The sequence below is a fragment of the Theropithecus gelada genome, chromosome 14, assembly GCF_003255815.1.
Source record: "Theropithecus gelada isolate Dixy chromosome 14, Tgel_1.0, whole genome shotgun sequence".
Lineage (NCBI taxonomy): Eukaryota > Metazoa > Chordata > Mammalia > Primates > Cercopithecidae > Theropithecus > Theropithecus gelada.
In genome coordinates, this window is record NC_037682.1 from 99,479,333 (window position 1) to 99,492,724 (window position 13,392).

Sequence of the window (13,392 nt, forward strand, 5' to 3'; positions counted from 1 at the left end):
AGGGCTCACTAAAATACAAATTAGGCTAAAAGCAGGAGATAAATAAATAGTCAAATCATATATCGCCTAAGAGCACCAGGAGGGGACAATGATCAGGATATAAACCCAGGCATTTGAGCCACATCAGGCAACCCCCTTTGGGTCCCCTCCCATTGTATGGGAGCTCTGTTTTCACTCTTAAATCTTGCAGCTGCACACTCTTCTGGTCCGTGTTTGTTATGGCTCAAGCCCAGCCGTCCACGACTGCTGTTTGCCGCCATTGCAGACCCGCCATTGACTTCAACCCCTCCAGCTCCGGCAGGGTGTCTGCTATGCTCCTGATCCAGCCAGGCGCCCTTTGCCGCTCCCGATGGGGCTAAAGGCTCGCCACTGTTCCTGTAGGGCTGAGTGCCCAGATTTGTCCTAATCAAGCTGAGCACTAGACCCACAGCTTCTAATAGAGCTATAACACTCAGCGCATGGCCCAAGGTTGCATTCCTTGGAATCCGTGAGGCCAAGAACCCCAGCTGAGAGAACCAAAGGCTTGCCACCATCTTGGGAGTGGCCCGCCCCATCTTGCGAGTGGCCCACCACCATCTTGGGAGCTCTATGAACAAAGACCTGCCCCTAACAGTGCTGGGATTACAGGCTTGGGCCACTGTACCTGGCCTACCTCCTTTTTCTAAAGTCCATCATGGTGTGTATGTATCCTAAACACCCAAATATGTAACCAAAGACTTTGTGAATGACCCTGCTCACCAAACAGCCATCTTGGAGGATCAGCAACTGTAGTTCTGACTGCAGCTGTCACTGGTGTAAATAAAATGAAACAATGAGCAAAATAGCACAAATTTAAAAATAAACCATCAGTGTGCTAATCAAACTGAAAGTCTTCCCAAAAGAGCCATTTTAACATAACCCTTCCCACTCTCATAGTTGTTAATGTTAGGGAATGAAAACTAAGTATCAATTGAAAAGGCAGTTTTAATTGGTTGCAGAAAATGAAAGGTTACTTCACTCAAAAAAGTAAGAAACTCATTGTGGTAATTCAGAAGTGGAAAACGTTTATTCCTGCAAATGATCGGTGGGCTTGCTCTAAATTCCCTTGAATCCCAGCATAGTCCCCAAATAGACAGGCTTGCCTCACCCCACAGAGGATATGAATCTGAAAAACTGAGTATGAGGAAATATTGAATATATGAAGTCATTCAAAATCCACAAGGGGGACGGGCGTGGTGGCTCATGCCTGGAATCCCAGCACTTTGGGAGACTGAGGTGGATGGATCACTTGAGGTCAGTTCGAGACCAGCCTGGACAACACGGTGATACCCCATCTCTACTAAAAATATAAAAATTAGCTAGGCGTGGTGGCGCGTGCCTAAGGTCCAGGTAGGAGAACTGCAGAACCCAGGAGGCAGAGGTTGCAGTGAGTTGAGATGGCACCATTGCACTCTAGCCTAGGCGACACAGCGAGACTGTCTCAAAAAAAAAAAAAAAAAAAAATCCACAAGGGTTTTAAAGGAAGGTTTTATTGGAAAAAAAAAAAGTCCACAAGGGGAACTGGTTAATCAAAGAAACCACACAGTTGATTTATTTCCATGAATTCAAAGCCTTTTAATGATGTGAACACTTACTCCCCATTTCTTTCTTACACTGTTACAAAAAAATTTACATAACAGTTTTCTTAAAGTGGCATTTTGTTGGTTATTATACTGATGATACATATTAACACTTTGTATTGAAATATCATAAAAATCATAAGGCATTACAAATTTTTGATAAGAAGTAGTAATAGTATCCTCTTTTAACAACTGGAGGCTCCCAGGCATACTCTTTAGAGAGAAATGATTAATTTTATATTTTCATTTATATTGTGATGATAATCTTTTCTTGTTTTTACCAGTTATAAAAACAAAGCTTTTTCTTTGTTGTGATAATGTGCACTAAGACTTAGTTTCTTGAGCTAATGCTAAATAAAATGAGATCAATAGGAATATTCCAGGAGGTCGTGAGAAGTTTTTAGAAAGGATGGCATCTACATATATATGGAGCTATGAAAAATGTTGGAGAGTATGACCTGGGACTGAAACTGTGGAACACATATCCAGTGTCACAGGCTCTGAGAGCAGAGAGAGTTGGCTCTGGGACCTGGAATGAGTGATGGAGAAATGTTTTAAACAAACAAACAAATAGGCCAGGCACAGTGGCTCACATCTGTAATCCTAGCACTTTGGGAGGCCGAGGTGGGCAGATCGCTTTAGCTCAGGAATTTGAGACTAGCCTGGGCAACATGGCGAAACCCCACCTCTCTATAAAATCAAACAAAACAGGCCAAGCATGGTGGCTCATGCCTGTAATCCCAGCACTTTGGGAGGTCGGGGCAGGCAGATCACTTGAGGTAAGGAGGTCAAGACCAGCCTGGGCAACATGGTGAAACCCCATGTCTACTGAAAAATACAAAACTTAGCTGGGCGTGGGGCCACATGCTCGTAATCCCAGCTACTCACACTTGAACCCAGGAGGTGGAGGTTACAGTGAGCTGAGATTGCGCCACTGCACTCTAGACTCTGTGTCTCAAACAAACAAATAAAAAACCAATTGTGAGAGGGTTCCTAGGTTTACTGCACTCCAGTTTAATGCTTGTACAGTACTCACACTTATAGCTCAGGAGTTTACAAGGGCTGACCCACCCATTTTCTGCCACATGCAGTCAGCCCAAGGCCTCATCTGTACCCAAAGGCCTGTGGACAATAACTGCCCCAGCAAAAAAACAAAAACAAAAACAAAAAACAAAAAAAACCTCGAAGCCTCTGACAGAGGAAACGTACTCCAGAGCCACCATGAGCTGCCCCTGTTCCTGACCACCAAGCTCAGCCTGGACAGCCTGCTTTCCCGCCCTGGCTTGAGGCTGGCTCACTCCTGGATCTCTCCCCAGTCCTGCTTTCCCACTGGTGCCTCTAAGACCCCGGTGTGGGGTCCGCACCTCATCTCCCTGACACGAACAGGTATTGGTCCTCAAACACAGAAACACACTCTTAGCTTGGTTTCTGCTCTAGTTTGGTATTTCCACTTTTGAACTTTGGTGTTCCTCTCTAAAACCTAACCACTGGATCCAACCCAGGGTTGTAGAGTGTCCACTCTGAGTCTGCTATTTTTCCCCAAGTGTCCCTTCAGCAAGCAGCAGGCTCTGCTTTATCCTGGTGGGGGATGGGTGCGCCGTCTTCTCCAGCTACAAGACAGCAGAGTGGGTCTCCTGGAGGTTCTCCTCCAGCTTCATCCCCAGGTTGTCAATCCCAATGCTGGTGACCGGAGGCACGCTGCTTTCAGCTGGCTCAGCCGTGCGAGTCGGGGTGGAGCAGTACAGGATAAACCCCACCATGATGACGGTGAAGGACAGGATGTAGAGTCCTGAAAACTAGAAGAGAAGAACAGGCAGTGAATTGTGCCCCTCACATACACATCTTTGCTGCTGGCTTTTGCCAACTATGCTTTGAGGATTACCTTCTCATAATCTTTTTCTTTTTCTTTTTGTTTTTTTAAGACAGGGTCTCACTCTGTGGCCCAGGCTGGATGGAGTGCAGTGACGCAATCTCGACTCACTGCAACCTCTGCCTCCCAGGCTCCAGTGATCCTCCTGCCTCAACCTCCAGAGTAGCTGAGACCACAGGCACTCACCACCACACCTGGCCAATTTTTGTGTTTTCTGTAGAGACGGGGTTTTTCCATGTTGCCCAGGCTGGTCTCGAACACCTGAGCTCAAGCAATCCGCCCGCCTCAGGCTCCCAAAGTGTGGGGGATTACAGGCGTGAGCCACCATGCCTGGCCTCATGATCTTTTTTCTGAAAGTTGCCTAAGGAGATGCTAATGCACAAAACCTTCCTTTGTATGCTGCTGAATGATGGGACTCTGCCAACAGCACCCGGCACATAAGCCACCTGGATCCTTGGATCTTTAGGAGAAATGGATCTTTGCTTTTCTCTGTCATAATCCAGCTACACCCCACTCTGCATATAATCCCACTTAGTGGAGAAAATAAAAGGTCATCATGGATACCACAGAGAGCCCCGTTCAGACCCTAGACACAGCCTACCATATTGATATGAAACAGAGGAACATAAGACTATGATGAAATGTGGAAGTACAGAAGTGGCATCTGCTTTACAGCCTCTCAATGTGTGCTATTCAATGAAATTCATTTTGCTAAAATGTAATACATTATCTTGTCTCTGTAGGCAAGTATTACATAGTAAAATTTATGGTACACTGAGCAGATTCAGAATTTTAGAGCTAGAAAGAGCCTAAGATACCAGAAGAATCCGAAGCCCAAAGAGGCGACTGGTGTAAGGTCCAGTGAGGACAATCATAGGGAACAGAGAGCCTGTGACATTTTATAATGTCTGTGACAGACATTTTACAACTATGGATGGAGTTTTTGGTGACCTTCCCCAACTTTCCCCTTCCTAAGACTGAAAACCACCATCTAGAGCAAAATGCAGTGAGGACAGAACACTAATTCATTGGGTATATATATGGAAAAATGATATACCCCAAAAGTCTAAATAAATCCTATTAAGAACTTTGTATATTTCCTCTTATTTCAGCTGAAAATTCATATAAAAGTTGAAGTATTAAAGAAATCAGTCTGTATTGTTTTCTTTTTTTCTTTTTTAGACAGAGTCTCACTCTGTCTCCCAGGCTGGAGTGCAATGGCGCAATCTCGGCTCACTACAACCTCTGTCTCCTGGGTTCAAGCGATTCTTCTGCCTCACCCTCCAGAGTAGCTGGGACTACAAGCACGCACAACCATGCCTGGCTAATTTTTGTATTTTTGGTAGAGGCGGGGTTTCACCATGTTGGCCAGGCTGGTCTCAAACTCCTGAACTAAAGTGACCCACCCACCTCGGTCTCCCAAAGTGTTGGGATTACAGGTGTGAGCCACTTGCGCCCAGCCTGAAGTTGGTATTTTGAAAGGTAATCATGCTGTCCCATAAAGTGTTCACTGTTACCTGTGAAAAAACCTATATAACTTGTTCAAAATCTGTTATATTTGGTTTGGTGGCTTTTAAATGTTCAGAAGAAAAACTACTATGTCTCTCTTAAGAAGGCAGGTGATTAAATTGAGTCACTTTTATTAGCATGGAGAGACTAATAAAGAGATTAAGTCTCCTGAATTAGAGGTGCTTACTTTTTTGTCTTGTAAAATTCTGTGTGTCTGGATCTATGCAGGAAGTTTCTTGCAGTTACTTTATTCAGCAAATATTCACTCAAGATCAATTTCAGGAGAGGCAGAGTGCTTAAGGTCTGACATGGATGAGTGTAAAAAATTCTGAGCCTCTTTTTCAACTGTCTGCTTCAAAAAATTAGAGCCAAAGTTAGACACAGTTTTTAAAACTTGTAGTATATTAAGCTTACAATCTGCCTTTAAAAACTACTTCTTGGCCAGGCTCAGTGGCTCATGCCCTGTAGTCCCAGCACTCTGGGAGGCCAAGGCGTGTGGATCACCTGAGGTCAGGAGTTCAAGACCAGCCTGGCCAACATGGTGAAACCCCGTCTCTACTAAAAATACACAAAGTAGCCGGGTTTGGTAGCAGGTGCCTGTAATCCTAGCTACTTGAGAGGCTGAAGCACAAGAATCACTTGAACCCAGAATGCAGGGGTTGCAGTGAGCTGAGATCACACCACTGTACTCCAGCCTGGGTGACAGAGCGAGACTCTATCACAAACAAAACAAAAAAACTGCTTCTAAAGTGCTAGGTGACTTCATTATGCTCTGAGTTTTTTCTACCTCTGTAATTTATTCTGAAGATTTCAGAAGACCTGCTCTTTGCTCTATAAGTCTTGAAATAACATTTGACCAAAAATAGTAAAAATCTGATCTAAGAATGAACTATTAGACATTCAGGGACAAAGGAACACAAAATAACTGGAAAGGAATTTATCAACTGCATGCTCCGATTCTGAGAATAGTAAAGTTATGTGGCCAAAAAATGACATAAGAAAGGGATTTTTTCATTTTAAAGTTAAAAGCAGTTGAAGCTATAGCCAGCCACCAACTGGCCTGCAACTGCTATATAGAAACACCGGCACTCCTAGTGGTGGCCAGATGAAATGCAGCCACAGCATCACGGAAAAACAAGGCTGACATTGTAGTCCATGACAATTTGGCTCTCAGAAAAAAAATCTGGGCCCATCATGATGACTTCTCTGATTCACTTTGACTTTATTTATTTATCTTACTTTTTTTATTTTTTTTAAGATGGAGTCTCACCCTGTCGCCCAGGCTGGAGTGCAATGGCATGATCTCGGCTCACTGCAACCTCCACCTCCCAGGTTCAAGCAATTCTCCTGCTGGGACTACAGATGTGTGCCACCACGCCCAGCTAATTTTTGTATTTTTAGTAGAGATGGGGTTTCACCATGTTGGCCAGGATGGTCTCAATCTCCTGACCTCGTGCTCCACTCGCCTTGGCCTCCCAAAGTGCAGGTGTGACCCACTATGCCCAGCACACTTTGGCTTTTTTTTTTTTTTTTTTTTTTTTTTTTTGAGACAGAGTCTTGCTCTGTTGCCCAGGCTGGAGTGCAGTGGCGTGATCTTGGCTAACTGCAAGCTCTGCCTCCTGGGTTCACGCCATTCTCCTGCCTCAGCCTCCTGAGCAGCTGGATTACAGGTATGTGCCACCACGCCTGGCTAATTTTTTGTATTTTTAGTAGAGACAGGGTTTCATCATGTTAGCCAAGATGGTCTCGATCTCCTGACCTCGTCATCCACCCACCTCAGCCTCCCAAAGTGCTGGGATTACAGGCGTGAGCCACCGTGCCCGGCCTGGCTTTTTTTAAATGATGGTACCAATAAGCTATAAAGCTATAAACATTCCTTCAGTCTTAGTTCAGGAATACCTTAACCAGCAAGTCTGCAAAGATAACAGCTGGTTCCCTGACATGTAACCTTGCAATGCAAAAAGGTTTACATTGCTTAAGTAGAAATTTCTGAGAATCCACTGAGCTTAATGTATCAATAATTCAGTTAAGTGTTGTGAGTTCATGGTTGACTTCTGGGAATAGCATAAATAAGGATTTGTCTGGATAAAAAATTTTACAAGGACAAAGAAATATAGTTGATAGCCTCTACTGAAACTAAAATTATCAGGTAATGGCCAACATCCTAACCGTCTGCTCAAATGACTGTCAGGAAAATAGGAAGCAGGTCAATAATCCTTTACTGAAGGCACGCTGGGAGAAGACAGGTCTCGCTCTGTCAGCCAGGCTGGAGTGTAGTGGTGTTGTCAGATGATGACTCACTGCAGCCTCAACCTCCCTGGGCCCAAGTGATCCTCCCACTTCAGCCTCTCTCTCCAGTGGCTGGGACTACAGGTACACAGTACCATGTCTGGCTAATTATTTTTGTATTTTTTTTTTTTTTGTAGAGATGGGTTTTGCCATGTTGTCCAGGCTGAAAAGAGATATTTCTAAAGCAGGGGTTCTCAAAGTATAATCCAAAATCCTAAAACCTAAAACGCTGGGGAGGAATCTATACAGTCAAAGCTATTATTACTTTTTTTTTTTTTTTTGAGACAGAGTTTTGCTCGTTACCCACCCAGGCTGGAGTGCAATGGTGCAATCTCGGCTCACTGCAACCTCTGCCTCCCAGGTTCAAGCGATTCTCCTGCCTCAGCCTCCTCCCGAGTACCTGGGATTACAGGCATGGGCCACCACGCCCTGCTAATTTTTGTACTTTTAGTGGAGAGGGGGTTTCCATGTTGACCATGGCTAGTCTCGAACTCTTGACCTCAGGTGATTCACCCACCTCAGCCTCCCAAAGTGCTGGGATTATAGGCGTAAGCCATCACGCCTGGCCCTCAAAACTATCATTACCATAATACTAAAATGCTATATGCCCTTTTCACTTTCATCATCTTGCAGATGCACAATGAAATGTTCTAGAAGCTATAGGACATGTGATATGACAAGGCAGAAGGAAGAAGCAGAGGTGAGAATCCAGGTGTTTTCTAGTAAGCCACACAGTAAAGAGATTTTTAAAATATAAATCAGGCCGGGCGCAGTGGCTCAAGCCTGTAATCCCAGCACTTTGGGAGGCCGAGACGGGCGGATCACGAGGTCGGGAGATCGAGACCATCCTGGCGAACACCGTGAAACCCCGTCTCTACTAAAAAATACAAAAAACTAGCCGGGCGAGGTGGCGGGCGCCTGTAGTCCCAGCTACTCGGGAGGCTGAGGCAGGAGAATGGCGTGAACCCGGGAGGCGGAGCTTGCAGTGAGCTGAGATCCGGCCACTGCACTCCAGCCTGGGCGACAGAGCCAGACTCCGTCTCAAAAAATAAAAAATAAAAAAAAATAAAATAAAATATAAATCAATGACATTCTTCTATTTTTTTATTTTGAAAAATACAATCTTTCATAAAAATGTTAACATGATGAATTTATTATTTTCTTAATGAATAAGTATTTTTTAATTTATCTGTTTTCATTTATAATATGGTAAATAATAGGTATAAATGACTGGGGTTCTGAATTTTTAAGCATTTAAAAAGGGCTTAAGATTTTAAAAAGAATGATCAGCAAGCCCTGGATCTAAGAAAAAAAAAGATGAGAACTGCTAACCTGATGCCCTAGGAATTTTCCAAGTAGCTGTGAAGTTGAAAAAAAAAATCTATATACTTGGTTCTCTCTGATTATGAGACTTTAACATGATGCAGTCATAAGCTTGAGATTCTCATCTTAATAATGAAATTAAGGTGGAAAGTGCAGTGGCAAGAAGCCTGGACTGATAGAAGACTGACAACTAAGACTTAGTAGTGGCTTTACCACTAACCAGCTGCTGACTAAGGGTAAGTCACTGAGCTGCACATCACCTCCCCGGGCCTTTGTTCCTCCATGTCTAAAATAAATGGCTCCACCAGGTATTATGGCTCACGCCTATAATCCTAGCACTTAGGGAAGCTGAGGCGGACAGATCACCTGAGGTCCGGAGTTCAAGACCAGCCTGGCCAACATGGTGAAACTCCATCTCTAGGAAAATACAAAAATTAGCTGGGCATGATGGAGGGTGCCTGTAATCCCAGCTACTCAGGAGGCTGAGGCAGGAGAATCGCTTGAACCCGGGAGGCAGAGGTTGCAGTGAGCCGAGATCACACCACTGCACTCCAGCCTGGGCAATAGAGTGAGACTCCATCTCAAATAAACAAATTAATTAATTTAATTAAATAATAAAATGAATGGCTCAATCAGTCCTCAAGGAAAGGTGTATCAGGCTCTCTGAGGATGTTATTTTTTCAAACTTCATATTTGCTCTCTTGCTTCCCCTGGAGATACTGATATATTCCCTCCCACCCCACCTGCCTTGAGAATTAGTGCATGTAATAGGACCCACTGCTGATGGCAGCAGGTTACGCTTGTAAAGGCTGTGATGATGTGGATAGAAAAAGTCTGAAAAACCACTGGACTGAATTACCTTTAAGATATAAAATTACTATCAAAGACAGAACCATCCCAATTATGCATGCATGATAAGCTGGCCATCTCTCTTTCCTTTCCAGCAGGTACTCCAGACTTTTTGTCTGTGTACCAGGGCAAAAGGAATGAATGGAAAAGTTCCTAGTGCTAAGGCTAAGTTACACTGTCCCTCAAGGTCAATAGCGGCTCTGGGTCAGCTTGTTTATCACCCGGCAACATGCGTCAACAATTCCATAAGCTAGCGCCCTGGGCCATACCGTCGAAGATGAAATCCATGTATTTCACTTTTTTTTTTTTTTTTTTCTGAGACGGAGTCTCGCTCTATCACCCAGGCTGGAGTGCAGTGGTGCAATCTCGGCTCACTGCAAGCTCCACCTCCCAGGTTCACGCCATTCTCCTGCCTCAGCCTCCGGATTAGCTGGGACTACAGGCGCCCGCCACCATGCCCGGCTGATTTTTTGTATTTTTAGTAGAGACGGGGTTTCACCGTGTTAGCCAGGATGGTGTCGATCTCTTGACCTCGTGATCCGCCCACCTTGGGCCTCCCAAAGTGCCAGGATTACAGGCGTGAGCCACCGCGCCCGGCCGTATTTCACTCTTTAGAATAACCCTAGAAGGGCAATTCTTATGTGAACCCATTTTCTAATTCAGTAGTAGTAAAGGGAGGCCTGACTAACAAAATTCTTGCCAAGAGGATGAGAAGGTTTTATTTTTTGATCGAGTCTTGAAGAAACCTGCTACGTTTTTTGGATCCAAGCAAGTATTCTTATTTGAACATGCTCTATTTGTTTACCTTATAGCCAAACAGAAAGAGTCCAACGAAAAGGCTGTAGAGGTCTGCTGTCAGGATGCCTAAGTTGACGGAAGTGGCACTTGTGACTTTAATCACCAATGGCATGAAGCTATAAAGGCAAAACATACACAGGGCAAATGCCACAAACAGCAGGGCTGTGGAAAAAAACATGGAATATCTAATATTAGCACAAGAAATCATAAGACAAAGGAGTTTGAGGCTTGGCTGCCATATAAAACTCCCTAATCCTTTAGCATATTATCTACAAAGCCCCTTGTTAACAGCATTGCAAATGAGACCACAAAGCTCTCTGGAAAAAAGAATATTAATAGCAAGTTGTGATGTAGATAAAGGACCTCAAAAATCCAACAAGGTGTTGGATGATCAAGGTCAGAAAATCCTGCTTATGGTGTGACTAAGTCCATTGCTCTTATCACCCCTTGCTATGCACCCTGCCAGGATGCAGTGATGTTTGTGATAAAAGGCCAGTAAAGGTAGAATCAACATCTCGTGTCAAGAAAAATCATTATCTTTTCTTTGCTTTTGTTTGGTTGGACATGATTCATATAACTGTATCTTTAAAGACATCAAAGACAGTTATTAGGTCCATTGTATTTTGTTCATCTCATTAAATTAAGTGCTCCAAGGCAGCGCAACATAATTATCCTCTTTAGGACAGTGCTTGTCATGTGGATGTTGACTACATTAGCAATTATCTCTGCTTTGCAACCATTTCTTTAATCTCATCCCATACGCAACACACACACACACACACACACACACACACACACACACACACACACACACTCTCTNACACACACACACACACACACACACACACACACACACACACACACACACACACTCTTTCTGGCAATCTATTTTTATTTTTTTCGAGACAGAGTCTCGCACTCTTGCCCAGGCTGGAGTGCAGTGGCGCAATCTCAGCACACTGCAACCTCCGCCTCCCAGGTTGAAGTGATTCTCCTGCCTCAGCCTCCCGGGTAGCTGAGAGTACAGGCGCCCGCCACCATGCTCGGCTAATTTTTTTTTTTTTTTTTTTTTTGTATTTTTAGTAGAGACGGGGTTCTCCATGTTGGCCAGGCTGGTCTCGAACTCCTGACCTCAGGTGACCCGCCCATCTCGGCCTCCCAAAGTGCTGGGATTACAGGTGTGGGCCACCCCGCCCAGCCTGCAATCTAAGTTATTTAATTGAATTAAATTATCAAGCATGGTAGACAATCTTCAATGACATCTATGTACTATTTAACTTCTCCCCACCCCATCGTTAAACCAGGTTCAAATCTTTTCTGACTGTCCCATCACCATTTTGTTTTCCTTTATTTATTTATGCAGATGCCTAGGATTATTCAGATGACAGGAGCAATGGGAGGTGAGGGAGATTTCACACCACTGACGATTCAGGTTAATGCTTCACAAATTATATCAAGCAGATAACCTTCACAAGAAATTTGAGGACCCGAGATACAGATCTACTTGAAAGTTGGTTTGACCAAAGTTCAATCTCCAGTCTTGTTCAGGATCCCTAGTAACCAAAGGCTATTCCTGCAGGTAAAGATTAAGAATTAACTTTTATGGAAGTTTATCTACCAATTTTCAGAGAAAACTCAATGTAAACCACTGTAGCTGATATGTATTAAATCACTCTGGGATTTTACAAAGGTGTCTAAATATTAAAATAAAGCACAATATAATCCTCTAGATGTTCATGTGTTAGTTAAAGGAAAGAATGCTGACTAAAAGGATTTCTTTCTTTACATACCAATTTTCCAGTCCCAGTGAATGCTGGCGATATCCTTATATTCCACAATCAATCTAAGATTAAAACAAGAGGTCACAGAGAGGTCCACATACTAATTTTCACTATTTTATAAGCATTTTAGTCACTATACTTCAGCTAAAGTGCAGAATTACACGGACTTTTGAATTTGTCTTAGAATATAAAAATAACTGTCTTCAATAAAAATGACAATAAAACCAAAGGAGCTCATAAAGATATGTTTGACTCCCTTAGAGGTGCTCTGCAATAACAGTCAAGTATAGGAGAAAAATGTGATATTATGCTTTGTTTTTGAATAAGCTTAGGAAGTTAATGTGTTAATATTTTCTGGAAATAACTAAAAAAGAAAACTCCTTACTGGTAAATGCCTCTACCACATGCTAATCAGGAATCCTAAGCAACACACATGTTTAAGAAAACAGGAAGTAATTCTTGATATTTTAACAATCGTCTAATAGACACTCAGCAAGTTGTTAGGTAATGGCAAAACCACAATTACTCTTGCATCTACCTAATACTAATTTCAAATGTGAATTTGGGCCAAATAAATAATGAATATTAGTAGTTATCATCTATAATATATTTGCTTATTTTGTTTTTAGAAAAAGATTGTAGAATCTTACAGCTGTATACCACTGATAATTGTTCCAAACAGGCCCACCATTCCTAAAAATTCCTGTCTGCTCAGCTTCTTCACGATGTATTCCTCACAAACGTTCGAAATGGCATAGAGGGAAGCCCCAAGAAGGACCAAGATGTCGCCAATCAATACATCACTCCCTGCAGGAAGACAAGCCACAAAAAGCAAAACACTGTCAACAGGTGAGCCTCTACGGCGTGCCTCCAGGCGGTCATCTGACTCGTGTTCATTTAAATGACGCTAAAGAAGAAGAAACTGGTCACTAGAAGTTTATGTGTGACTGTGTGTGTGTGTGTGCGCGCGCGCGCGCGCATGTGTTTGAGACAGAGTCTTGCTCTGTTGCTCAGGCTGGAGTGCGGAGTGCAATGGCTCAATCTCGGCTCACTGCAACCTACACCTCCGGGTTAAGTGATTCTCCTGCCTCAGCCTCCCACGTAACTGGGATTACAGGCACCCTCCATCAGGCTTGGCTAATTTTTGTATTTGTACTGGTCTTGAACTCCTGAAGTCAAGTGATCCGCTCACCTTGGCCTCCCAAAGTACTGGGATTACAGGTGTGAGTGACTGTGCCTGGCCTAATTTTTGTATTTTTGGTAGAGACGGAGGGTTCACCATGTTGGCCAGGCTGGTCTCGAACTCCTGACCTCAGGTGGTCTACCCACTTTGGCCTTCCAAAACGCTGGGATTACAGGTGTGAGCCACCGCACC

The 13,392-nt window shown here is 43.6% G+C and overlaps 1 protein-coding gene across 1 annotated transcript in view; it reads right to left on the minus strand.

The window, feature by feature from the left end:
- Window positions 1-1,568: 1,568 nt before the first annotated feature.
- The window catches only part of SLC35F2 (solute carrier family 35 member F2), a 65,483-nt gene continuing 53,659 nt past the window's right edge, over window positions 1,569-13,392 (minus strand). The window contains exons 5-8 of the mRNA XM_025358227.1: window positions 12,668-12,824; window positions 12,027-12,079; window positions 10,244-10,398; window positions 1,569-3,394 (exon numbers count right to left, since the gene is read on the minus strand). Coding sequence (XP_025214012.1) covers window positions 3,209-3,394; window positions 10,244-10,398; window positions 12,027-12,079; window positions 12,668-12,824 — 551 coding nt within the window. The 3' untranslated portion in view covers window positions 1,569-3,208. The remainder of the gene's footprint in view (window positions 3,395-10,243; window positions 10,399-12,026; window positions 12,080-12,667; window positions 12,825-13,392) is intronic.